General features: G+C 47.6%; 1 protein-coding gene and 1 long non-coding RNA gene across 3 annotated transcripts in view; one reads left to right on the top strand and one right to left on the bottom strand.

Annotated features, from left to right (window-relative positions):
• Positions 1-13,353, bottom strand: part of ZYX (zyxin) — a gene marked incomplete at its 5' end in the record, with an annotated part of 28,899 nt that extends 15,546 nt beyond the window's left edge. Inside the window, 2 exons of one of the 2 annotated variants that reach the window (XM_083481429.1) lie at positions 5,586-5,867; positions 12,954-13,353. In XM_083481429.1, coding sequence (XP_083337555.1) covers positions 5,586-5,867; positions 12,954-13,320 — 649 coding nt within the window. The remainder of the gene's footprint in view (positions 1-5,585; positions 5,868-12,953) is intronic. The other variant, XM_083481430.1, reaches the window with a different exon arrangement.
• On the top strand, positions 5,791-13,409 carry LOC310696286. Its single transcript, XR_014520523.1, has 3 exons — positions 5,791-5,902; positions 6,502-12,451; positions 13,289-13,409. It is a non-coding gene; the product is annotated as an uncharacterized lncRNA (long non-coding RNA).
• The last annotated feature ends 14,256 nt before the right edge of the window (positions 13,410-27,665 follow it).

Below are 27,665 nucleotides of genomic sequence, written 5' to 3'. Positions count from 1 at the left end.
TGGAAGAACAACACACTGAAGGAGATACTTTGCACGTTGCAGCACTAAAACTGTTCCAAGCAAAGGCTTAAAAAAAATTAAAGTAGTTCTAACATAATGCAAGTACAACAACTAATAATAATAATAATAATAATTAAATAGTAGTGTTTTATATTTATTGACCAGGAACCATGTCTCAAGAGGAGCCTTGTTTGAGACAGAGTTTAGGATTACAGCCCTACCCATTGGGACGCAAAGCTATTTATGTGCATTGCAATTTTACTCATGCATCCTGATGGAACAAGAGATGTCGGACCCTTTCAATCTCCTGTATGGCCAAAGTAGAGAACAGGGCACATGGTACAACTGTTCTTGGAATGTACCACTCTGGAGCAGGGGACAGAAATCTGAATGGCTCTCACACAGGGCAGTGGGGTGGATCTGCTCTTAGAAACCTTGCAGGTCAGGAAGTAGGCTAGACTAAACCCTTCTGTAGTCATCGGAACACCAAGGGCATTCAGCCATGAAGTCACCTTGCCGTCTCAATTGATGCAGCCCAGGAAGAGTTTCCTCACCTGATCTGTCGTGTGTGCAGCCTAGCCCTGAGATATGAATCAAAAAGGTCCCGTATTCATTACAGGGTGAGGAGGCATTCCCTCCCTTATTACTAATCATAGGACATTCTTAGGATTATACTACCATTTTATTTTTTTTCCTCCATTCATCAGTTTCAACGAGCAATATTTTGATACTTTAAAGTTTAAAGTTTTAGGTTGTTTAAAAGATTTATTAGGAAACGATGCAAAAAAAGGCTTACCAAGTCCCTCCAACGTGAGCCAAATTACATATTAAGAAGTACCATGTGACCCAGCCTTTCTGGACTGCGCCACTTAATGCAGGCGGGTAAAATCATGTTTGAACGCTTCCCTCCTCTCCATCTTTGAAAAACTTTTCCTACTCATAGGAAAGGTAGAGGTAGAATGAACAGAGCGCCAAAAGGGTGGCTATAACAAAACCAAAATTCTGTGATCCCTAAATGACTAAAAAGTCCTAAGGCAGTATAATGCGTCCAAGGATGAGAATGCCCCCCCAAATACCAAGTTTCAGAGAAGTTGTGCTAGGCTGTTGCACCAAAACCAACCAAGAGTCCTCTAGCACGTTAAAGGTAAAGGTAAAGGGACCCCTGACCATTAGGTCCAGTCGTGACAGACTCTGGGGTTGCGGCGCTCATCTCGCTTTACTGGCCAAGGGAGCCGGTGTACAGCTTCTGGTCATGTGGCCAGCATGACTAAGCCGCTTCTGGCAAACCAGAGCAGCGCACGGAAACGCCATTTACCTTCCCGCCGGAGCGGTACCTATTTATCTACTTGCACTTTGACGTGCTTTCAAACTGCTAGGTTGGTAGGAGCAGGGACCGAGCAACGGGAGCTCACCCCCTCATGGGGATTCAAACCACCGACCTTCTGATCGGCAAGTCCTAGGCTCTGTGGTTTAACCCACCCATGTCCCTTGTCTCTAGCACCTTAAAGACCAACAAATTATAATATGGTGTTGGTGTAAGCTCTCGTGGATTAGAGCCCACTGCATTAGATGCACAGAGTGTGGTCTGCAGTTGCCAAATATCTATATGCCCATGGGAGCAAAGCAGGGGGCAAGGGAAGGGCAAATGTGCCCCTCCAGCCCCCACAGGCCCCCCACCTCTCTCTCCATCCCTACTCTATGTCCACCTCAGGAGCATTTGACTAGAAAGCATCCAGGTACTGCCTGGATGGAGGATGGTGACAATGAGGATGTACATACAAAGCTCGGACTTCGGAGTGGCTTGGATTACAAAAGGAAGGCATCCCACCCATGGCCCTGTTCACTTTTGCCTCCACCTCCCCACACTCCTGCCAAGTGGCCCCCATAAGAATGCATGCTATGGAATGCGGCCCTTAGGATGAAAAAGCCCAGCCCACCCCCGTGTATAAAGGAGACGGGTGGGAATGTATAATGTGGAGTTAGATGGCAATGGGATGCAAAAACAAACAAACACACACGTCTGCAGCAATTACACCAGAGCTTAAATGTATGTAAAATAATCCCTGGCAAAAGCCCGGCCTGTAACAATTACATCAGAGCTTAGACGCATGTAAAATAATCCTTCGCAGCAGCAGTAGCAGCAGGAGGAGGAGACCAACTGGGTATTATGCGCACAGAGGGAAAGAATTATAAACAGTGGTGTCAAGAGAAAGTAACATGCAGTGCGGAAACTGTAGGTACATCACAGTTTTCCAAAGAGAACAGGGCATCCAGCAAAACCCAGAGACCCAGTGGGGTGATAGCACGGTCAGGCAAGTCATTCCAAGCCAGTCCTTCCCTTCCAAAAACTCCCCTCCTCCTCTATTTAGGTGGTTACCAGAAAAGAGAGAGCAAGAAGCAGACGTAAAGGCCTGGGAAGAACAAGCCTGAGCAGCTTGGCTGGGAGACTGTGCAGCCGTGAGGATGGCAGCAAGCTGGCAAGGGCAGGGAGAGGACTTATCGGAATTTCCAGCGTGGCACTGCCACACCCTACTCCAATGTATGTGAACCCTGGCTCCCCAGGGAAGAAGAAGAAGAGTTTGGATTTGATATCCTGCTTTATCACTACCCTAAGGAGTCTCAAAGCGGCTAACAATCTCCTTTCCCTTCTTCCCCAACAACAAACACTCTGTGAGGTGAGTGGGGATGAGAGACTTCAAAGAAGTGTGACTGGCCCAAGGTCACCCAGCAGCTGCATGTGGAGGAGCGGGGAATCGAACCCGGTTCACCAGATTACGAGACTACTGCTCTTAACCACTACACCACACTGGCTCTCTCTGTTACTCTCTCTGTTGGGAGTAAAACTCCCATAATCCCCAGCCAGCTTAGCCAATGGTCAGGGATGATGGGCATTGAAGAACATCTGGGGTCCCCAAAGCTGGAAAGCTCAGAGCTACTCTGCGTACGTGAGCCCTGCAGAACGGCACTCGAAGAAGTATCTGGATGATAAAAAAGAAGAAGCCAGGAGCAGCCTACTCTGAAGTAACAGCCGTTGCTGGAAAATTGGCAGAGCAAGAAAGAGGAGGGCTTCCCTAACTGTGGTCTGCAGGCCATCAGTGGTTTGCAAGCTTCATTCAAGTGCTACCTGGCTGTCTGTGGACGGGGTAGTTGCAAATGAGGCTCCATTGCATTAAACCTTCTTAATGATTTGGACTCTATTGTTTTCGCTTCTTTTATTACTTGCACTGTATTTTATTACAGTGGTACCTCGGGTTAAGTACTTAATTCGTTCCCGAGGTCCGTTCTTAACCTGAAACTGTTCTTAACCTGAAGCACCACTTTAGCTAATGGGGTCTCCTGCTGCCGCCGCACCGCCAGAGCACGATTTCTGTTCTCATCCTGAAGCCAAGTTCTTAACCTGAAGCACTATTTCTGGGTTAGCGGAGTCTGTAACCTGAAGCGTATGTAACCTGAGTGATCTGAATTCCACAGAATGCAAGTTGTAACGCAATAGATAAATATGAAATGAAAGAAGTGATTACAAAATACCATTTTAAAATCACACAGCATCTAGCACGGTGCGTTACAATTAACAGCAGGCAGAAAAACTGCCATTGGGTGGGGAAAGTTGCGGAACTACTGGGCTAGAAAGAAGGAAGTTCACTTTGTGTCATAGAGAAGTCAATCTCAATGCGAGCTGAAGTTTAACGATCAGGCTGCTAAAATTCAGTTAAGGGACTAGGTAAACTTATGCAGCCACAAGCAACACGATTATTAGAGAATAATATCAGTCTTCCACAAGCTGGAAGCCCTTGAGATGGTTTGGACTATAGTTCCAAATGGACCACAACATCGTAAGAGCAATCAGGTTGGAGAATGCTTCTCTAATTGATCCATCCCCACTGTAAAATCAGCAATAAAATTGGCTCCAGTGTGATGCAAGTGTAATCCGGCCTTGAAAGTGGCTCCAGGACCTCAAAATAATTTCTTCATAGCTGGGCAGACGGAGACACAGGGCTTTTATCTGAGACACATTTTCTTGGGTTTACCTCAAAGGAGATTTTTTAAAAATGTATGCACGCTTCCTCTTTATATCTTGAGAGGGAAGTGCTGTAACATTCTGACAGCTCTGCTGTGAAGTCAAGGACACCGCGGAGTCCTTGAATAGCGGCCAGCTGTAACAGGGTGAAAATATTAAAGCTATGTCTTTGGGAGCTCTGGGAGCGAAAGAACAAAGAAGACTCCCTCTTTCTCTCTCTCTCTCTGGTTAAATGCAATTTTTAAAAACACACAGACAAAAAGACAGACCAACTAAGCACTTTGTCCAAAACTAAGGTCACATCTGCACCATAAATATAAAGCAGTATCCTGCTACTTTAAACAGTCATGGCTTCCTCCCAAAGGATCCTGGGAACTGTCGTTTGATAACTGCCACAGAGCTACAATTCCCAGAGTTCCCTGGGAGGAGGAATCCATTTTTAAACCCCTCTGGAATTGTGAGGGGAATATGGAGACTCCTGAAAACTCTCAGCACTCTTAACAGTTAACTACTTCCCAGGATTCTTTGGGAGAAACCACAACTGCTTAAAGGGATAAAACAGTTTGCTTTAAATATGTAATGCAGATGTGGGGAGCAGAGTTAAGTGGGAAAATATCCCACAGGACTTAAGTTCCTCCACCGTTTTCAAATATAAATTCTAACACAAGTAGTACCTCTGAACATGTACAGAGAGCCCTCCACCTCATGGTGAGCCGCTGCAATCTACCCTCACATTTAAAATTAAGTAACAAGGCTTCCTTCAGGGATCCCACATACAGGCCTCTGCCCCGCCGCCTCCCACGTTAAAAATTAAGCCTTGTCTCTATGTCCCTTGATAGCAATCTAACACAGAGTGCCAAAAATAAATACATATGAAGCTTGGTAAAGCTAATTTATGCTGGGACTAAATTATACATCATTGCCCGGTTCCTGCCTGTACCTGCACACTTCCATTGCTGCAAGAGGAGGCCACACCCAGGCTAAAAACAGTCTGGCTTGCTTGCTTGCTTAAGGGTACTTATTTGAGTTCCAGGCCAAAACACTAGTCCTTATTGCTAACAAGGAACTTTTATGCAGCCGAAGAACTCCTCACACAAATCGCGAGCGGCTCCACTGAGCCGTGTGGCATTCTAGAAGGCCCAATTACAATTCAGTTCAAGTCAATAACTAGGGCGCAAGAAGATGAACCCCTTCACTGCAAGTGCTTTTTAATCCCTCCCGGGGGCGAAAGCATTCTGACAGCCCCACATAACACAGGGATCATTGCATTTGTTTATACTGAGCAGGACCAGAATTCTGCACAAACACCCATTTCACAGAATCGTAAGAGTTGGAAGGGACCTTGAGGGTCATCAAGTCCAACCCCCTGCAATGCCAGAATATTTTGCCCAATATGGGGCTCGAACTCACAACCTTAAGATTAAGGGCTTCGTGCAGGACTGAGCAGGTCCAGCAGGCACAAACTACTGTAACTAGAATCCTGAGGAGAACCTCTGTCTTTCCGACGCTGGTCATCGGGCAGCTTTGTATTTTTTCCAGTCCCAAGTGGAACTGAAGGAGCACTTACCTTCACAGAGGGAAAGAGTCACAGCTGCCGGGATCTCCCCCACTTTCCCGATCTGGGCACAAGCCCCCGGCGGAGGGGGTGGAAATGTCTGCTCAGAAGCATTTTCCGGAGCCGATCCGCCAGCCTTGAAGGGGTTCACTTTGGGCTTAGGGGCAACAACGGGTGCAAATTTCTTCTGAGGGCTGTAGAAGCTTGGGGTGGAGATGTTTATGCTGACTGTGGATGTCATGCGGGTCCCCGGGGCCCCCGACGAGGCCATCCTGCCGTGGAGTGGATCAGGACCTATGGAAAGGAAGAGGGCCGTCAGAGAAGAGCAGGCAAGTGGGAGAGGTGGAAACAGGGCAGGATCTTTTGCGGAGAGCATGTAAAGGTGGTGGCAAAGGGGCGTTTTGTGTGTGTGTGTGTAGGGGGGGTTGTGCATGCATGCATTTTTGCAAGCAAGCTCAGAGCATATATTAAAAACCTGGATCCAAAGACCTGGAAAATCTCCTCCTCCCTCTGGGGCAAGCGATTGCAAAATAGAGGCCAGGCCCCAACTTCTTCCCTGTGTACACTTTGGAGTCATGCAAGCTCTATTTTGGGAGAGGCGGAGGAGATAGAGAGAAGAGGATCTAAGGGGAGGGGGGACACATTACAGGAGAAAAGAAACCCACAGCGCAGGAGATGGAAAGGGGATTGAATTCTCAGTAGCCAAAATAGCCGTTCCAAGGCTGCGTTTCAAAAATAAAAAATAAGATCAACTCCGGAGCATTCCTTTTCGACTTTGCAAAGCAACTGGGGAGGGGGTGGTCTGCTACACAGAGCTTTCAGCATGGCTACGGTTCGCTCACAGGCTAGCAGACACACACGCGAACACCCCGCCCCTTAAAACATCTCCGTCTAACCCCCCTCACCTCTGCTTTTGTGTTACCTCAAGGCCCCTGGCCCCGGCTGGTCAACGCGGACCGTTTGCAGCTGGAGCAGAACAAAAGGAAACCTGGCGATGGAACCCGTGCCATGGCGGTGTCTTCAGCGAGGGAGCCCCTTGGTGTGCGCAAACGCACGCACGATCACACTCCAACACACACACACCCTCCCTCCTCCTGCCAGAGGTTTGTCCTCTTTTCTTCTGTCACTGTGGCCAGAGACAAGCATCTCTGTTCAGCATCTCTGCCTGCTGTGCTGTGCCGCCTGCCTCCATCCCTCCCTCCCGCTTGCACAGGAAGCAACTCCAGGATTCAGCCAGGCTCGCTGACACTTTCCTGGAGTCACCCGCCTCCTTTCCCAGCTCCAGCTACACACACACACTCACACAGGCGAGAGAGACCGCCCATTTTTCGCAGGGGCAACCAGAGGCACAGCACAGGAGGGGGGAGCAAAAAAATAAAAGACCCCTTCTAGCCACTTAATAAAGTGGTACTTTATTAAAGGAGAAGCTGATTTGGGAAAGGGCATCCCAGAATCCCCGGAATTGTACAAGCAGGCAAAAAAAGAGAGAGTCCTAGCAATACAAGAATATAGAAACAAAATGCAAAATCCTAGATAGGACACTTTGCCCCAGTATATCAAACACTGGGTGGAGACATGTGCCATATATATGTTTCTTTTGAACGTCAACACATGCGCACGGTCAACAATAAATGATATGCATTTTTTTTCCGTTGCATGTTATGATTTTACTTTCGTTAGCATATTTCAAGAGGCCTAGGCATGGTCTCCGTTCTCACCTTGCCACCAACCACCCACATAGAGAGAACTTTACCCACCAAGGATTGCAAATATCTTGTTCTACTGGTACTTCCACAACACGCTGGGCTCTGCGAAGGCTGAGAGAGCAGTCCAGCAAAACGAGACTGCCACTGACATTCCCCTCAAAGTAAACAGAGGTATTGAGAGGGTCAACACCGCCCACCCCAAACCAACCTTGGGGCCCATTTCCAAGGTTCTTGCTGACTGAGCAATCCAAGTTTGCCAACAACACCCATCAACTTCCAATGGGCTTCAAAGCTGACCCCCAAACAAAACGCAACAGGAAGCCTATCGCCGCCTGGTGGGGGTGTCCCAACATCATACAAGACCCTTCCTGACCTCCTCCAATGCACTCCTTCCCTGTAACCTCCCAGTTGAATCGCTGAGATTCACAGAATCGCAAAGTTGGAAGGGGACACAAGCTTCATCTAGTGGTCCAACCCCCCTGCAATGCAGGGATCTTTTGCCCGACGTGGGGCTCAAACCCACAACCCTGAGATTAAGGGTCTCGTGTTCTACCGACTGAGCTGTCCCAAGGCCCAACTGGCCTCCACTACAAGACATAGCTCAGCTGGTTACAGCATGGTGCTGACAAGGTCCAATCCCTATACGGTGTTGTAAACAAAAACTGCATATTCCTACATTGCAGGGGGTTGGAGTAGATGAACACACTTCCAGCAGAGAGACAGCGGGCACCCTCCTTTCAGATTTTCAGGAGTCCCTTTGCAGCTGTTTAATTTGCTGGTCAATTTAATGACTGTCTCTATTGCTTCTAATTGTGCTTTACCTCCCCCCCCTTTTAATAACCTCCCAAAAAATATTTTATGATATGGGTGTGTCAATAATTTTATAAATAAACAAACACACTTGGTGCCCAACTCCCATCATCCCCAATCAGAACAGCCACTGCTCAGGGATGATGGGATTTGTAGTCCAATGACATCTGCAGGGCACCATGTTGTGGGAAGGCAGCTCCAAGGCTGAAAGCTTCATCACTGAAAGCTTCCGCTTGGACACATGTGAAGGCAGAATTTACTGATGAGTCCATGGGCATCTTCTACATGTGGCAAGACTGGAACCAGCCTACTCTGGAGCCTGCCAAATCTCTCCAGCATAAAATCCCATCACAAAGAAATGCACCAAGATACCTTGTTTCCCACACAGGACTTTCCCATTAGGCCTTCTGACTTTCCCAGCATTCAGCAGCTTCCTGCTACATTCTGCCCTTGGCGAGAGTTAAGGCCAGTCCACCTCAATCTCAAGTGATTTTTTTAAAAATCTCTTTGCTGGTTTAAAGGCAAAAGGTTTTGGTTCTCTTAAATTTGCAGCTTGTACTTGGTGCATTAACCAAAAGGAGGAAAAAATGGAAGAGCACAACATGGTTCCAAAGGCAAGAGAGTCAGCTGCCCCACGGAGATACTGAATTGCATAGACCGGGCAGCTGTTCCCATCTCCTCAACCTCAGGACAACACAGTTTCCCCACTTGCTCTCAAGCAGCTGCCCTGCTCATCTTACTCTTTCTTTCCCTTGCTAGTGACCTCATCCCCAGCTCCAACCCAAGAGAAGTCAACACTCCTTCTTATGATTTGCAGCCAGATCCTTAAGTGACACTTGAAATGGAGTGTCCGCAGATGAAAAGGGAGCCGAACAGGGTTTCAAAGAATCCAGATATGGGAGCCATTGAGAAACACTTGGACACAACTCAAGACATGTGTATCGCCTATCAGAAACCAAAAGGGAGAGCTATGAGATGCAGGCAACACACCCACTGTTCACATGGACAGGAAAGACTGGGGCATGCCCCAACGAGTTTTCAAGTTTGCCCAGAGGGAAGAAGACGTTCCTGGACTCTAGGACAGCTCCTGCACTACCTCATCTTGCAGTTATTTGAGAGGGATTGGGGTGTAAAGCAGCCAAGCTGTTGCCAATAAGCAGAGATGGCCCTGGCAATGTTCTTGGGACGACAGCCTAGTGGCTTCCAGATGCTGGTTGGACTCCAACTCCCATCAGCCCCAGTAGGCACGGCCAGTGATCAGGGATGATGGGAACTGTAGTCTAACAGGATCTGGAAGACACCAGGTAGGGGAAGGCTGCTTTAGGGAGAGAATCATTCTTAAGCAGCCTATGCTCAAGAAACATTTATTCCTATGGCCATGTTCTAACGCTTCCCAAAGATGCAAGTGGAACCCTTCAGATTTCTGCATTAGAGGCTGATGGCAGCTGCAAAGAGCGGGGCTTTCTTAGTGGTGGCACCTTCCTTAGAGAATTCCATCCACAGGAAACCACACCAGACCATTTCTATTGTGAGGATTTGAAGACTAGTTAAAACAGGTGTTCCTCTAGTTGGCCCATTGTAAAGGGAATACCTGTTTGTAGGTGCACGTGTAGTATTTAACGTGAAATGTCAGATTGCATACATGTTGTTTATATTGTCGGTTGTGGTCACTAGGAGCTGCTGGAAAGGTTAAAACACATTTTAAATAAAACATTCATGATATGTTCACAATCCAAGTATTTCTGCCTGGGGTGTTGCAGGGCAAGAAGTCTGACAATATCGCCCACCTCAGTTTCTGCCGGTTAACTATAATCTCACAATGCATCTCTTTTTATATTATTATTATAGATTTCCTAGTTTACAAAAATACATGCGCTGTCTCTTTTTTCAAGCTGTGTTTTCTACAGATCAGTTTCATTGGCTGCGAGACATTAGAGCTGCACACAGTTATCAAAGTGCATCTCGATGATTTAGGCACGCAGTCAAATCAACTGGCACCCACCCACTGAACCGTCTGCAATTAAATAGCCACCGGGGAAACAACAGTTAGGAACTGTAGGGCTGCATCCCTGTAGGATAAGGAACATTTTAGCAAATAAGCTGTTGCCTATTAAGTGTGAGATTTCCTGCAGAAACTTTCTGGGGACTGTGCAATCAGTGGTATGATGGACGAGCCCTGTTAAATACAAATTATGATATAATCTGGCTATTGTAGGCCACTCAATAAAGGGATTAACACCAGGCTCGTGTGAGCTGGTGCAGAGTGAATTCTGACAGAGGGGAGGAACGTTGACCGGGAGCCAGTTTATACACTGAGCAGAAACAAGCGGTGAAGCTTTTCATGGGCTGCACCATTTCAGGCAATGGGTGAAATGCTCTTTGATGGCAGCGCTCTAAGCCTAGAAAAACAGCAGTGTTCAGCCTAGCCTTCCCTTCTGTGCTAGCTGTCTAAGTGCAGGAGGGTTTTCTCAGGAGGAATTCAGAAATGCCATCGTACTACCTGCAGTGCATTAAGTTTCACAGTCCTGCAAAAAGCTTTATCGCTTGGTTCTGCTGACTGTATATAATGGCCATATAGATCTTTTGGCTTCTGCCATTCCCAACGAGGCTCTGGAAATACACAAGAAATGTCTGCCTTGCCCTTCATCATCAGATCTCAGATCTTGCCCTGAGCAGGGTTGGAGTAGATGAACACCAAGTTCCCTTCTAATTTCTACAAGCCCATAAGCCACAAATAATGGCTGGTGTGTTGTGCTACGATTGGTGGGTCACAGGTTAGGCAGGTATGTGTGTGTATGTGCCATCATACAGTTTAGTCACTAGGTGGCACTGGGCTTAATTAAAGAATCTGGGTGGAGTCAGGAGTTTCCTGTTTGGCTCTTATTTTAAGACATAGTAAACGTTGTGGTCTAGCAGCTTGGCTGGTGTGTCTTAAATAATAGCAGGCCTACCCTAGAATCAGATGATGAACTTGGGCAGGTTTGTGCATTCATCTAACCCTAAAGAGATGCATACGTCCTAAATTTAGCAGGTCTGTTTAACACGGCCTAACATTTTAGTATTTGAGGCATAAAGGCAGCTCATGAATTATGGCCAGCAGGGAAGTGAAACTAGCTAGTCGGAGCACCGTTCAAAGTCAGCCAGCAACATCTCTCCCAACCCTAGACCACACCTTTCTGATATTGCATACTGATTGTTCTGAAGGAAAACCCCGTGCGTATCATTTCTGTGTCTGTCTGTCCAATGAAAAGATTGACATGATCTTCCACTGATGTAGAAAATATTTGTTGTTTAGTCGTTTAGTCGTGTCCGACTCTTTGTTATCCCATGGACCAGAGCACGCCAGGCACTCCTGTCTTCCACTGCCTCCCACAGTTTGGTCAAACTCATGCTGGTAGCTTCGAGAACACTGTCCAACCATCTCACACACATGTATATGGAGAGTCATACCAGAACTTTGAGAAATTAACGCAGCAAACTCTCAGCTCTGTTTTCCAAAGGCTGTGATGGCTGCTTGAAATAACTCCAGTTCCCTCCTTCTCCCATAATGTGCAAACTCACTGGTTGAGCTTATAAACCGATAAGGTTGTCCAGGATCACCCCAAGGCAAGAGTCCCTTTTGCTGGATCAAACCAAGTTTCCTCCAGCGTCCTCTCTCAAGCAGGGGCTGCTGAATTAAGTTCTGTAAGGTGTGAATAAATGCACCAGCCTTCTCCTGTGGGCTGTGCACACCATTTGGCATTTAAAGGTAGACTGCTTCTGAACAGAGAGGTTCTCCAGTGCTAGCTTGGCAAACACCCAAGCAGCTCACGAACAGGATGCAAAGATTCCTGCTATACCATTATTTCCCTCTCCCCACCCTGTCCCCACGCGCCTGCAGGGATCCACTGTTTCTAGGGATCTCAGCGCTTCTTCTTTTCTGCTTTGTGATCAAAAAGCAGTAAAAAGTACTTTCTTATGTATACCGTAATAAGCTGGCGAAGGCGCGTGTACAGAATTAACAGTGCGGCCTATACTCAGTCTAATACAAGCGGCTGACACGTCCACACCCCTTTTCTTTGCTGAAAGTAGGGAAAAAGTCTGGCCGAAAAGAAGCGGACTGGAAGTCTGGATCCAGCCAGCCAGCCCCCCTGTAAAGGGCGCCGACATATCGCAACAGTTGCGTCGCCCCCTCCCCGCTGCCGAACCTTGCGGATTCTTCCCGCTGCTTCGACTCAAAACATCTGGAAAAACGCTCCGGGCCGAGGCGGGCGCACACCCCTTCCTGCAGCTCCAAAGCAGGCAGGGAGCAACTCCCAGGCCGCTTCTCCGCTTTCAGCCGCTGCCAACCCTTTAACAAGAGAAAGGAGGAGACTGCCGGAGGTATTTCCCTTCAGGAGGGGAGGGGGGCTCGCCAGAGAGACCGGACGGCAACGGCGCGGCGCGCCTCGTCACGGTTTCCCCCGAGGAGGAGGAGGAGGAGGAGCGCTCGGCAATCCTGCAAATCTCTCGCCCAAGGGAGCGTTTCCCCACCACCACCCTAACGCGATCCTAGACTTCCTCGAGAGTAAACCCCCCCCCGGCCCCGCGATCCAGGGCACTCTCGAGGAAACGTGCCCCTAGTTTCTCGCTGCAACCTTAGGCGCGCGTAAACTTTTACGCGCACTCAGCCAAGCCCCGCGTTGCAACGGGGATGTGCGCAAAAGTGGCCCGCGCGAAAATCCATCCGGCCCGCCGGTGCCTCCGAGGAGGTAGGGGCACCTAACCCTCCCTTCGAACACGAGGCACACGTTTTAAGAGCTCTTAAAACCGCGGTAGAGTTTCCGGAGGGTGGGGAGGTGGAGGTGAAGCCCGGAAGGTTTCTCCAAGGAGAAGGCAGCCTTACCTAGAGGGCAATGGTCTGGTCCCAGCAGGAGCCGCGGCGGCGGCGGCGGGTGGCGCAGCTTTAGGGCGCAGAGAAAGGGAGCTGCTCTCGGATCCCCGGGGGACCTGAACGAGGACTGTGCGCGCTGCTGCTGCAGCTGAGGATCGCAGCCTCTCCTCGCGACTCCTCCCCTCGGCCAGAGGGGTTGTGCTCGCCTGGCCCGCGCGCAACTTTCTGAAGCTGCCTTTGCCAAGAAGGGGTGTTGAAGAAGCTCGGAGGGGGCGGAGGAAAAAGGAGCTGTTGTAGCCCCGACACTTCCGAGCTGATCGCAACTTTTTCTTTTCTTTTTTTTTAAGGGAGCCTCGCTCTGCCCAAGTTGTTTGACCATAAAAGGAGAGAGGCTGCTCGGAGCGAACAGCTGAGCTCACTCATCGGGGAATGTGGCAAGGAGGGGAGGCTGCCGGCGACCACGCAGAAAAGGAGGAGGGGGCTTCGTCTCCTCCCAAAAGGCTGCAGCCCCTCGATGAGTCCGAGCCGGGGCATGTTTTTGCTCTGTGGGGCCCGGCGGCCCGATGCGGTGTGGGGGCCGCCTCCTAAGACTAACCGCGTGCGCAACGCCCTCCCCCTTGGGCTTCCTCGGAAGTAAGCGGCGCCCGCCTCCCCGAGTTCACTAGCCCCCGGTAAAGCGGCCATAGGCCTGTTGTTCTACTCGATCCCCCATTGAGGATCTGTTGAGTGTTTTTCCCAGTAGGTGAAAGTTCGCCACGTTAGCGCCCCAAGCCTAAAAAACTGCTGAGAAGCCTCGAGACAAGAGTTCAGTAGTTTACTCCCGGTGCGTAAGGATGCGTTAAGATTGCAGCCCGGAAGGAATGGGAAAGGCGGCAGCGCACAGGTTAATGCATCTCCGTTTCTCTGGCCAGCCTTTAGGTGTTTCATTCCTCCCCCCAGCCCTTTTCGTGGCCCCTGCCCCCCCCCACGGCCCTCAGCTCAAGGCCCTGGTGAGGTTTATGGTTTCCTTCATACTTTTGCTGATCTCTTCCCCTCACCCTTTCTCCAAACCACCTTGACTCTGGGTGTGTTTTTTTCCTCTTAATGCACATCTTGAGTTCGCCTCCTGCAGCCTCACTCCCTTTCTCCCTCTAGGAATGACTTCATTTCCTTTGGAGGCGCTCGCCCCCCCTCCAAAAAGCTGTTCTTGATGAGTCAGGGTCTGCCCTGGCTTCTCTTCCAACCACCCACCCACCCACCCACTCCCTCCCCTCCCTGCCCGAACCAGCTGCAAGGCTAGTATCTGACTCAGAATTTCCTCTTAGAAAACTGTGAGGAAGTTTGTTCTTTCCACATACAAAAAACCCAGTGTTATCATGACCCAGCATGGGGGTTTTTTGTTTGTTTGTGTGTGTGTTCTTCTTGTCTTCTCTAGCCTGGAGTGCGAGTTCAGGGTACAATAGGAACTCCCTTCCTAACTTGAATGGCGCCATTCAAAAGCATCAGGAATGATGGAGGTCTCCTGACATGTGGGCCACAAAGGGGGGTGGGGTGGGAGGGATACAGTTCTCTGAATATATCTGCGGTGTTTCTCCATCCTGGACTGCAGCCCACAAGACATCGTCTCTTTCCCATTCCCGATTTGTGGTTTGCTTCTGGGACCCCCTTAGGTATAGATTCATTTTTTCCCCTACGAAGAATTCACCTATACAATGCTGCCTCTTTAATTTTAGCTGGTGGAGTCTGTGAGGTCTGCATTTCTATACAGTGGTACCTCGGGTTAGGTACTTAATTTGTTCCAGAGGTCCGTTCTTAAGCTGAAACTGTTCTTAACGTGAAGCACCACTTTAGCTAATGGGGCCTCCTGCTGCTGCCGCGCCGCCAGAGCACGATTTCTGTTCTCATCCTGAAGCAAAGTTCTTAACCCGAGGTACTATATCTGGGTTAGTGGAGTCTGTAACCTGAAGGGTATGTAACCCGAGGTACCACTGTACAACCTTGTCTGTCTTGCACGATTCAGGTGACTAATAAAGACCGAGAAATCCTGTTCCTAGCTTGTGCTGGAGATACACCACTGCTATGCAAGCGAAATAAAAAATAAAGCTACAGTGTCTACACAAACTAAAGACTTCTATGTGATTTACAAAAAGCAAAAGACTCCCAAAGCCTGCTCAGTGAGGGAAATACAACACCAATAAAATATACAGAAATGGGGAAATAACCAACACACCCAGCCCAGATTGCGTCTGTGTCAGCACGTCGTGTGGACATAGTGGCAGACAGTGAACTGAGTAATAGGGACGCATCCTCAGAATTGCCACAACATGCAGAAATCCTCATGCTCCCACCGGCACAGCTAGTAAGTGATTTGGCTCAAATCCCTTGACGCTAATCCCTGCCATTTTTGAGCGCAACATCTGAAGGGGCAGAAGGAGAGCCCGCACAACATGGCACCCACGTGGCTTCCAGGGCAAGAGGAAGCCAGTCCTCCTGGGACAAGGGTTCAAAAGCCACTTGGAGTGGGAAAGAGGGTCATGGCAAGCTGCCCAAGGAAGTGGGGGGCAAGAGAGGCAAGGAGAGCAGCCGCCTACCAGCACACATGGACTTCCAGTGGCCTGCTGCCTGGGGCTGGGAAGCAGGACTTCGAAGCCTCCACCTGGGAAATGCCCCCTATTAAATGCCTTACAAAGAACAGTCCCATCAAGGGCAAAAGAAGGTGATCTCCTGGGAGTTGAATAGGCACCGCAAGCCCCACTTGGTCACAGCAGCACACAGAGATCAAAACACACCCTGAGGATCTTCTGAAGGGGTTGCGAAAGAATCTCTAGGTGGGTGGAACAGCTTATGTTTCACAGCAGCCATAGCCAATGTGGCCCCTTCTAGATGATGTGGGCTGCAACTCTCATAATCTCTGACTACTGGCCACACTGACTGGGACTGATGGGAATTGGCATCCAACAACATCTGGATGATGCCGCCATGTTGCTGTTTCAAATCCACAACAGGAAAGAGGTGAGGCCCTTTGGTAATTTGACACACCAAAATTTGGCATGCGCCCCCCTAAATATTTCTTGTTTTCACAATAATTCCCATAGATCCAGTTGCTTTTTATAGATCTCAGTAGGTACCCGTATAAATATAGGCTGGTGGTGGTTGTTGTTTTGTGCCCTCTTGGCTCGGGGCCCTGAGCAGGGGAACTTCCTGCACTTTCCTAAATCAGGCACTGCCCGCCCCCCCCCCCCCCCCCGCAATCGGGGACACCTGATGCAGTCAGCAAAACTGCTGCATAGGCCAATAACTAGCCCTGCTAGCCACCCATGATAGCTCATGTGACCAGTCCGCCTCCCCTGCTCTGTGGTTTGATAGGTCAGCCCTGCTAGGCAGCATGATCCCGCAAAATACCATTCCCCTATGGTATCCTTCCCTCATTTTCCCTCTCCTCCCCACACGGCATCTGGGGGGAGCATCACCCTCAGAGGCCTATCCCATCGCAGTCTAGAACACCTGAGTGCCCAGAGAGAGAAAGGACCCTGGACTGCACCTCTCCACTCTTAAAATCACATTCTCATACGTTTGCAGGGATCCCCCAAAACCCTATAAATTAATAAATGGTAGGATATTGATTGGGACACGGGTGGCGCTGTGGGTTAAACCACAGAGCCTAGGACTTGCCGATCAGAAGGTCGGCAGTTCAAATCCCCGTGATGGGGTGAGCTCCAGTTGCTTGGTCCCTGCTCCTGCCAACCTAGCAGTTCGAAAGCACGTCAAAGTGCAAGTAGATAAATAGGTACCACTCCGGCAGGAAAGTAAACAGCGTTTCCGTGCGCTGCTCTGGTTCTCCAGAAGCGGCTTAGTCATGCTGGGCACATGACCCAGAAGCTGTACGCCGGCTCCCTCAGCCAATAAAGCGAGATGAGCGCTGCAACCCCAGAGTCGGTCACGACTGGACCTAATGGTCAGGGGTCCCTTTACCTTTACATTTAGGATATTGATTATGTGAAGGGAGAGATACAAGCTGCAGAGGAATTCATGGGCTAGCCTATGTAAACTGACCTGGCCAAGCTCGGGCCATTAAGAAACAATACAGGGCCCACTGAGGGCCATTGGCAGTGCAAGAGAACTGTCCTCCCTGCCCCCTTGTCCTAAGATGTGAACAAAGACTGGGGGGTTGGAAGTTTGCCAGGGTAACTGAGTGTGAAGTGACAGGAAAAGAGAGCCTTGAGCAAGAGTTGCTGGGAAGAAGAAGAAAGAAGGACTGGGATCCATCTTGGGCAGGATGGCTGAAGGCTGGCTGGGAGAGATGCCTTGGATTCCAGCACTGCACTGCTGGGGAAAACAAGCCCCTCTTGAGATGACCATGCTGTAAGATCTGGACTCCCTCCATGCAGACTGAAAGTGGAAATGTGTGTAATTAAACCATATTTCTTCAAGCTACAACAGCTTCAGCCGTCTCTCTATTCTCCAAAGGAGCACAGACCCTGGTTGAGGGCCAAGACCTCTGGAATCCTGGGCAATAGCTTGGCAGGGATATCAGTATCAAACTAGAGCGGAATAAAGTGTGTCCCTCCCCTTCCCTTGTTTACTTCTCTGTGTACTCCTCCCAGGAACCCTCAGCGGTTGGGAACGGAATTTGGTGCTGGATGTTTGTGTCTGGAGTCCAAAGCGAGGTGCCTGTTAGGGTTCTAGGCAGCAGAGGGTTAGCAATGTGCTCAGGTATGTTCTGAGGCCTTGCTGTTTCATGCAAAGTCCTTTCTCCACAGTGTCCCTTCTCTGCAGCCTCCTCACCCCATGAGCTCTGAGTGCGTTCAACCTGAGAGATGCCAGAGAGATACGCAGCCTTATGTCATGCAGCTTTATGCCAGTACTATACCAACTGCACTGGCTCCCGGTGGAGTACAGGATTAGGTTTAAGGTGCTGGTTTTAACCTTTAAAGCCCTATATGGCCTAGGACCCTTGTACCTACAGGGCCGCCTCTCCTGGTATGTCCCACGGAGGACCTTACGGTCTTCAAACAAAAACATCTTGGAGGTCCCAGGCCATAGAGAGGTTAGGCTGGCCTCAACCAGAGCCAGGGCTTTTTCAGTAATGGCCCCGGCTTGGTGGAACGCTCTGTCACAAGAGACTAGTGCCCTGCAGGACTTGACATCTTTCCGCAGGGCCTGCAAGACAGAGCGGTCCCACCAGGCCTTTGGCCAGGGCACAACCTGACCCCCTCCTTTGGCAATCCTCACAGAGCCCAATGGTTGCCATTAATCTGATCTGAACTGATTTTATAATGAAATGATTTTAGAATGTTGTATCATTTTACTGTTGTTAGCCGCTCTGAGCCCGGCTTCGGCTGGGGAGGGCGGGATATAAATACAAATTTATTATTATTATGTGCTCTATCATCTAAGTTCTGCCCTCTTTGTGTGGGGTCTATAGTGGTGTGCTGCAAGTGGGTGTTGTGTCATATCTTATGCTCTGTGGTGATGACGTGAGTCGGTTGTGGGGCTTCCTCTTCTTTCTGTTGAAATCAATGGGAGAGAAATTTGTTGTGCTAGGACTGGGGTTGAATTAGCAGCGGAGGTGCTGACTGAAGGGGTATCAGATGTGGCATAAATGTGGTCCTCCCTTGGTCTTCCCACCTGCAACTCGGCCCTGTCTGTGCTCTTCCACCACCGTATTTCTTATGGCGCCAGCACACCTTGCGTTCTGTCAGCAAAGCGCCATGTCTGCTGCCTCCTAAAGTGCCTTAGCCATTAGTGAAGGATCGCAAACCATGCTTTGCAGTATACCACCTCCCCAGTTAAGGTCAGCTGCCGTAGTGTGATGGCAAACAGTTCTGAATAAAAGCAGAATTCTTTACACCATGAGAAGCCAAGGTAGTGCTCTCCCTATGTTTTGGACTACAAATCCCATCATCCCTGCCTTTTGGCCATTCAGACTGAGACTGGAGGGAGTTGTAGTCCACCATGTCTGACAGGCACCACATTGGCTATCACTGCAATGCACACTATCCTGCACAGCAATAATTCCCAAATTATGTGTTACAGCATATGCCTGTATTTCCCCCCTTTTTATTTTGACAAAGTAATAATAATAAATAAATAAGAATAAAAATGTGTGTCCCACCACCGATACCATTCCAATTGTAACTATCCAACCTCCCAGAATTTCAACACCTCTTGTACTGATTTGACCCCTTTCTATTTTAGCAGTACAAATTCTGCAAACACCTTCCGTATCTCCTCAAAATAATTACTCCTGCATATTCCCCGTCTTGCCTTAATGCCACACACTCATTTATCATTAATAGCTACATCCCACACCTCTTTATACCATTCTTCCATTTTATATTCACCTTGCCCCTTCCACTTCCTAGCTATCATAATTCATGGAGGTGTCAATAAATTTGTGAGCAAGTCCTTCATAGCCTGCGAACCTTCCACCCTATCGTAAATTGATAATATTGCTACTTCTGGACTTTTGGTCAGCTTTAACCCAGTGGTTTCTGTTATCTCCTTAAACACCCTCTGCCAGAAAAATTGTACATTTTTACACCCCCACCACATGTGAACATAATTCCCAGTGTCCTGGCATCCCTTCAAACACCGTATATTCCTTGTTTATTTGATTTAATCTGATTGGTATTAAACACCATCTCCAAACTACAATGGCACCTCTGGTTAAGAACTTAATTCGTTCTGAAGGTCCGTTCTTAACCTGAAACTGTTCTTAACCTTGAGGTACCACTTTAGCTAATGGGGCGTCCCACTGCCGCCGCACCACCATCATGCGATTTCTGTTCTCATCCTGAAGCAAAGTTCTTAACCCGAGGCACTATTTCTGCGTTAGCGGAGTCTGTAACCTGAAGTGTCTGTAACCTGAAGCATCAGTAACCCGAGGTACCACTGTAATTTATAATAATTTTCTTTTAGTCTTATAGACAACATTTTCAACGTACGATTCTCCCATATTTTCTCATGCCTGTATTTCAAGAGAATGACTGGTGCATTACAACAAACAAACAAGCTCTCCACAGTACCCACTTTCAAAGGACTGTGCCCGTTGTAAAAGGTAAAAGTGAAGGACCCCTGACAGTTAAGTCCAGCCGCAGATGACTCTGGGGTTGCGGCGCTCATATTGCCTTACAGGCCGAGGGAGCTTGTGTTTGTCCGCAGTTTTTCCGGGTCATGTGGCCAGCATGACTAAGTCGCTTCTGGAGCAACAGAACATCGAAACCAGAGCAGTGTGAGGAAACACCGTTTAACTTCCTGCCAGAGTGGTACCTATTTATCTACTTGCACTTTTTGGCGTGCTTTTGAATTGCTAGGTTGGCAGGAGCTGGGACTGAGCAACGGGAGCTCACCCCGTCGCGGTATAATTCTCAGCGTAATTCACTGTTCTGGGGTTGCCTTTTTGCAGTCCACCTCTCCTAGTGATGGCTCTGCAAGTTGCCACGGCATGGTTCAACATTCTTGATGGAAAAACACAGCAGAATGACTCATTCTCAGAGGAAGTGGCAGATAGTATGTTTCTACATGAGTTACTATACTTCTCTGTGGGCTGGTAGTTCCTGCTGCTGCGAACTTTAAAAAAGTAAACATTTCCGACTGTTAAGATGGAAGTGTGCTTTCGTTTTTATGTCAGAAATCTGAAACTGAAATCTTCCACAGGCATCAAAAACCTGGGAAATACTGCCCCATAGATTGTGGTATTTCTAATTACAGTGCAACAAAATATGTAAGAGGCAAAAAAATAATAAATTAGGAACGCAAACAGCTTTAGATCTTAATGAGAAAATTATCCTAGAGAACAGTTAGTTTATCACCAGTAGGCAAACATTTATCTCAACACGACCACTCCCTTTCTGATACCTTGTCTCCTGCTCTGATCTAGACAACACCGGAAAGGGTGTGTTCCTAGGAACTAAGAGACTTTTAACTCTTGTTGCTGGCATGAGACAATTGGTTTAAAAGATACCATTCTGCTTCTGAAGTCATTGCAATAGTTTGTAGCCCCCTGCTGGTCAATGTATTTTGTACAGTATCTGAAATGTTGCCTGATTGGCACCCACACTAGTCGTGGCATTTGTTTGCTTACCTGATTTGCCTTCCTGTACAGTTGCTGCGAAGCTCAGGGAAAGGACGCAATGAGGTGTGTCCAACCATTTCCCTCCCATGCTTACCCTATATATGCCGACTTAACTGCTTCAGTCAAGCTATACTCCTTCAGACCTTACACTTTCAAAAGTGCTATATAGCTTGTGTTCTGCATTTGCTAGAAATCAGTGTGCTAGTCTTTTAGCGTGCTCTGGAATCCCTCGCCTTCACTGTTCTGCTTTCAACACCTGCTAATATTTTGTGTTGCTTAGGCAAGCCTACCCAGACATATGATTTACTTATGTCTACTTGTTTTTAAATTCTGATTTTATCTATATTTATGATAACCTTATTATGTCTACTTGTTTTTTAAAGTACCTTGATCTTGTCAGCATTTTTTAAAATAAATATTTTACACTATTTTTTTAATATTAAGGGGTCTGGTCTATAAATTCTCTTAAATATAAAAATAAAATGCTATTTTCATGATGCAATTCCTTTCTCCCCTGACTGCTATTAGCTGGCGCCTTCACCTTTTGAGGGGCATGCACATATAGGTATTTCTGTATCTGTGTGTGCATCTTCAAAACGTATTTTTCACAGAAAGTGCACAGAGCAAATGTCATCAGCCCCTGGCTATCATGCTTCAGTATGGGCAAATGGAGTTTTTAGGGGCAGAAGGCAGCAACATCCATTTACATTTGGTGCTTAAAAAAATCATAAAGAGCTCTTGTGCAAGACTGATATTTAGCTATACTTTGCTGTTGTTGTTGTTTAGTCGTTTAGTCGTGTCCGACTCTTCGTGACCCCATGGACCAGAGCACGCCAGGCACTCCTGCCTCCCGCAGTTTGGTCAGACTCATGCTGGTAGCTTCGAGAACACTGTCCAACCATCTCGTCCTCTGTCGTCCCCTTCTCCTTGTGCCTTCCATCTTTCCCAACATCAGGGTCTTTTCCAGGGAGTCTTCTCTTCTCATGAGGTGGCCAAAGTCTTGGAGCCTCAGCTTCAGGATCTGTCCTTCCAGTGAGCACTTAGGGCTGATTTCCTTAAGAATGGATAGGTTTGATCTTCTTGCAGTCCATGGGACTCTCAAGAGTCTCCTCCAGCACTTTCTTGATGGTCCAGCTCTCACTTCTATACATCACTACTGGGAAAACCATAGTTTTAACTATACGGACCTTTGTCGGCAAGGTGATGTCTCTACTTTTTAAGATGCTGTCCAGTAAAGAGGTCTTGCAGAAGACTTCTATGGGGGTTTTTTGTACTTCAGGTCTCAATCACACTTTCGCTTGCCCCAAATTTTGTTCGGATTGTATACCAATTAATTCCCCCCAGGTCTGAGAGCTTTTCTTGCTGTCCTGCAGTTGTGCCTTGGGAAAATCCAGTCTTACCTGCTGAATCAGAAGCTCAGTAAGCAAAGTCTCTCTTTGGATTTTCCGTTCATGGAAAGTTCCAATTCAGCAGGTAAAATCCAATTTTTGCAAGGCGCAGCCGCAGAGAAGCTCTTAGACCTGGAGGAATTAATCAGTACACAACACAAGCAAAATACAGGTCAAGCAAAAGTATAGATGAGCCCTCAGTTACAATCTCCAAGGTAACGCCCCATGCATGTTGAGATCTTGAGAGAATAGTCCTTCTGAACAAAATTCAAACATACTCTCAGTACTTGGAAAAAACAAGTACAGTATGCTCCTGGAAACAAAATGGCCAGCTGCGCCATCAGGTGAGGAACCAGAGGAATCAGGGTGACGATGGGGACCACCTGCCAAAACATTGTTTGTGACTAACTGCCCACCCCGAAAAAGCGTGTTAAAAGGCATTTACATCAGCAATGACTGCAGATGTATAAAGGTAAAGGTAAAGGGACCCCTGACCATTAGGTCCAGTTGTGGCCGACTCTGGGGTTGCGATGCTCATCTTGCTTTACTGGCCGAGGGAGCTGGCATACAGCTTCCGGGTCATGTGGCCAGCATAACTAAGCCGCTTCTGGCGAACCAGAGCAGCAGACGGAAACGCCGTTTACCTTCCCGCCGGAGCAGTACCTATTTACTTGCACTTTGACGTGCTTTCAAACTGCTAGGTTGGCAGGAGCAGGGACTGAGCAACGGGAGCTCAGCCCGTTGCGGGGATTCGAACCGCAGACCTTCTGATCGGCAAGTCCTAGGCTCTGTGGTTTAACCCATGGCGCTACCCGCGTCCCTGCAGATGTATAGTCCGTTGTTTTTACTTAATGGGTTTTTCACAGGAAGAAGTAACCTGGATTAACTAAAAAATAATAAGTATGGGCTGGCATTTTGATTTTCCATTCTGACTGATGAAGATTTATGTGTAACTCGAAAGACTTCTTTCTTCTTCATCAATAAAGCGTTGTTCTGTCTTGTTACCTATTTTGTGTCTTTTCAGAACTTGTCTTCAAATGTTACACAGACCTACAAAGTGGATAGCCATGAGCCATGAATTCGTTTTTGTCCCTCCCACAAAGCTACCTGTGAAATGGACATTTTCCCCTCTTGCTTTGCTTACACTGAGGTCCAGCTCCGAGGGCCTCCTGGCAGTTCCCTCACTGCGAGAAGTGAGGTTACAGGGAACCAGGCAGAGGGCCTTCTCGGTAGTGGCGCCCGCCCTGTGGAACACCCTCCCACCAGATGTCAAGGAAATTAAAAACTATCTGACTTTTAGAAGATGCCTGAAAACAGCCCTGTTTAGGGAAGTTTTTAATGTTTGATCTTTTATCGTGTTTCTAATATTCTGTTGGGAGCCGCCCACAGTGGCTGGGGAAACCCAGCCAGATGGACGGGGTATAAATACTGTATTTTTCTGTGTATAAGACTATATTCTTCCCCCCAAAAAATTTAAGTTTAAAATTGGGGGTCGTCTTATACAATTAATGTTGCAATTAATTACTTAATTTTGGGCTCAAAAAATAGGGGTCGTCTTATACATGGGGGCAACTTATACACAGAAAAATGTGGTTATAAATTATTATTATTATTATTATGCCTCAGAGAGGACTTTTGCTCCAGCCACTGTGGAACTGGTTCTCCAGACTGGCATGAAAACATGGTTTCCTGTGTTATTTATTTCCTTAAACTAGATTCACTGAGCTTGCTCTGCAACTGATCTGCAAGCCTAAATTAACACAGAACAAGCTTGTTCAGCAAGGGTGGTGAATACATCCTTAGAGGACAAAAAATTGTATGTCTCATCTTATCCAGCCACACATTCATATGAGAACATTGCGCTGAATATGACCTCTAAGGACTTGGCGGAGTCCAGTGTAGCTACAGAATGGTTGATTCAAGAAACCAGCATTAACTTCAGATCAGTGTCTGTGTGAGCAGGCTGGTGTACAATTTAGTTGCAATATGAGCTATGCTCAACTATCCCAGAACGGACATTGTACAAATAATCAGGTACTGCTTCATCTCCACAGCATGAGACTTTCGGCCCTGGCTGGATGTGTTCCTGGAGGTTTCATAGCATGATGTCACGGCTATAGATTTCATGCATTCCTGGGGAATCTGTAGTCTCGTTGGTTTTGGAAAAACAAAGACACGAAGAGAACTAACAAAGAGCCAATAACACCAGTGATTCCTGGAACAAGTCTCTGTGATGTCCCTCCTTTCCCCCGCCCTGGTTATTTGCAGTGCAAATATGTCCTGGAAAGATGTCTACCATTCTTGGGAGACTTCAGAACAGCAGAAAAAGGAATTATCCACTTTTCAGAATCAAAGGGATTAGATTATAATGAAGTAGTTTATGGGATAGGGGAGAGATACACATGGTCTTGGTGACTTAAGTCACATTAGTCTGCACAGCACGACACGCAGCAGCCGTGGTCAGGATCAGTTTCCTCGTAAGCAGCATACCAGGGGCTTCCAGACTGTTGCTGTTTTGGACAGGATTCTGTCACGTAACTAGCAAATTCAAGTTGCGCAACTATAGTTCACTGGAAGGTCTTGTGCAACAAGCCAGCTTCCCCCAAAGGTCAGATTTTTTTTTGTGATAAGTAAAATGACTTGAAAGAGTACTGGGAATCGTAGGAGAACACTTGCTTTGGTGAAACTGTCACCCGACTTCCCCCTCAAACAAATCAGAGGGTGTAATGTACTGAGTTGAATAGGATCCAAAAGGCAGCAGTCTGATTGGTCCTAGAACAATAGGATCCAGAATGCAGCAGTCGGATTGGTCCTGGAACAATAGGATCCAGAATGCAACAGTCTGATTGGTCCTAGAACAATAGGATCCAGAATGCAGCAGTCTGATTGGTTCTAGAACAATAGGATTCAGAATGCAACAGTCTGATTGGTCCTAGAACAATAGGATCCAGAATGCAACAGTCTGATTGGTCCTAGAACAATAGGATTCAGAATGCAACAGTCTGATTGGTCCTAGAACAATAGGATCCAGAATGCAGCAGTCGGATTGGTCCACAGGAGCCACCCAATCCAGCTCCAGGTGGAAGGGAATCCGCAACCTGATAGGCCTACAGGAGAATCCCAGAACTAGCCAATCACGTGGGGCCCATTGTGTAAATAATGTTTATAAGGCAGACATTCTGGGGGAACTTCCATTCCTCCTCACCACTATGAGCTGAATAAAGAGTATGAAATCCACTCTTGACTCCGAGTATATTTCAGAGTGGATGTTCATTAAATAGCAAACATTGTATACTCTCCCTGCAAGCCAATCAGGATGAATGCTCATTATTTAGGTTCCCCGGAAGTGGCCTAACATGCAAAAACGCATAAAGCTTAACAAATGTTAAACGCAAACAAAACACACAAAGCAACCTCAAAACAACTATAAAAGTGGACAGTTTAAAACAGCTGCAGAATCTAAAGGCTGAGAATGCAGCAGAGTTAAGGCTCCTTCCCAGTGGAAGTTTTAACACTAATGGGTCATTTCAGACCTTCCACAAATCCCTGTTTCAGTCACCGATTTTCATTGTCACTCTGCTGCTTGGTGTCCACATCAGCGGACAGAGCTTGGTGGTATATGCATCTGGAGGCGCCAGGTATACAAGTATTTCTACACCTGTGTCTGCACATCTTTTTTCTTTTTAACATTTTGCAATTGGCAAAATGGAGGCTCGTGCATTTTTCAAGGTGGCTGAGCAATATCCATGCCTGTTTGGGTTTTTAACAGAAGTTAAACATGGATGTCTTGAACAAGAGTGATATCTATGTAAAACTCACACAAGAGTGATAAAGAGGCCTTGCACAAGACGCGGGTGGCGCTGTGGTCCAAAAGAAGTCTTTTGAGTTACACATAAATCTTCATCAGTCAGAATGGAAAATCAAAATGCCAGCCCATACTTATTATTTTTTAGTTAATCCAGGTTACTTCTTCCTGTGAAAAACCCATTAAGTAAAAACAATGGACTATACATCTGCAGGGACGCGGGTGGCGCTGTGGGTTAAACCACAGAGCCTAGGACTTGCCTATCAGAAGGTCGGCGGTTCGAATCCCCGCGATGGGGTGAGCTCCCGTTGCTCGGTCCCAGTTCCTGCCAACCTAGCAGTTTGAAAGCACGTCAAAGTGCAAGTAGATAAATAGGTACCGCTCCGACGGGAAGGTAAATGGTGTTTCCGTGCACTGCTCTGGTTCGCCAGAAGCACCTTAGCCATGCTGGCCACATGACCCGGAAGCTGTCTGTGGACAAACGCCGGCTCCCTTGGTCTGTAGAGCGAGATGAGCGCACAACCCCAGAGTCATCCAAAAGTGGACCTAACGGTCAGGGGTACCTTTACCTTTACCTTAAAGACAGATGTCTTGAACAAGAGTGATATTTGTGTAAAACTCACACAAGAGTGATAAAGAGGCCTTGCACAAGACCTCTGTTTTGTTTGTTTGTTTGTTTGTTTGTTTGTTTGTTTGTTTGTTTAAAACCAACCCAATGTATGCACTATGATTACAAACCCTGAGGCAATTCCCCATTTGTGAATGTGAATGTGTGAATGTGAAAGAAGAGGTCCTCAAGCTTTGGCTGTTGAAATTCAAACATGTCTTCAGCCTGTCGTGATTGGTGGAAATAGGCCTTTGGGCTGTCTGAAACAAAATGGCTGGTTGTGCTCTGGTGAGGAGCAGACAGAAGTTGGGGTATATGGCATGCCCACTGAAACATCACCACATATATGATGAACCACCCCCCCAAAATAAAAAAGTCCCAACCCACCACAAACAATATTCCACATCAGCAGTGACTGTAGATGTACAACGGATGGTGCTTGCTTTTTGAAATTTCCACAGAAAGGGGCAATTCAGATTAAATGCTTAAAAATCTGGCATTTCGGTGACAAAGCCATTGTGGCACAGCTGCACAGAACTTGTGCGCGTGAGCGGCACTCCTTCCACAACAAACTCCCACCCAAGTTCAGTTACCCACTGCCTCACTGGCTATCTCTGAGACTCAGATGGACAGATCTGCTCTGACCACTTCAGCCGGCCAGGATGGGCAAGGCCTAGAACCTCAAAGCAACCTGTGCACATCCTCAGGGAGAACAAACCGAAATATATCCATTGCAACATGGACAGATGGTGCCATAGCAGCTCCCACCTCTGACCGTGCTCCCAAAGTGGAACCCAGGCATTTTTAGAGCATTTCTGTGCAACATCTGCTTCGGTCGGGACTGAAATACACACACAGGCAGAAATAT

The sequence above is a fragment of the Podarcis liolepis genome (assembly GCF_965112155.1).
Source record: "Podarcis liolepis genome assembly, chromosome: 17".
In the NCBI taxonomy this organism is placed as follows: domain Eukaryota; kingdom Metazoa; phylum Chordata; class Lepidosauria; order Squamata; family Lacertidae; genus Podarcis; species Podarcis liolepis.
Note: the sequence above shows the minus strand (reverse complement) of the source record. Positions and strands in the feature narration are given on the sequence as shown.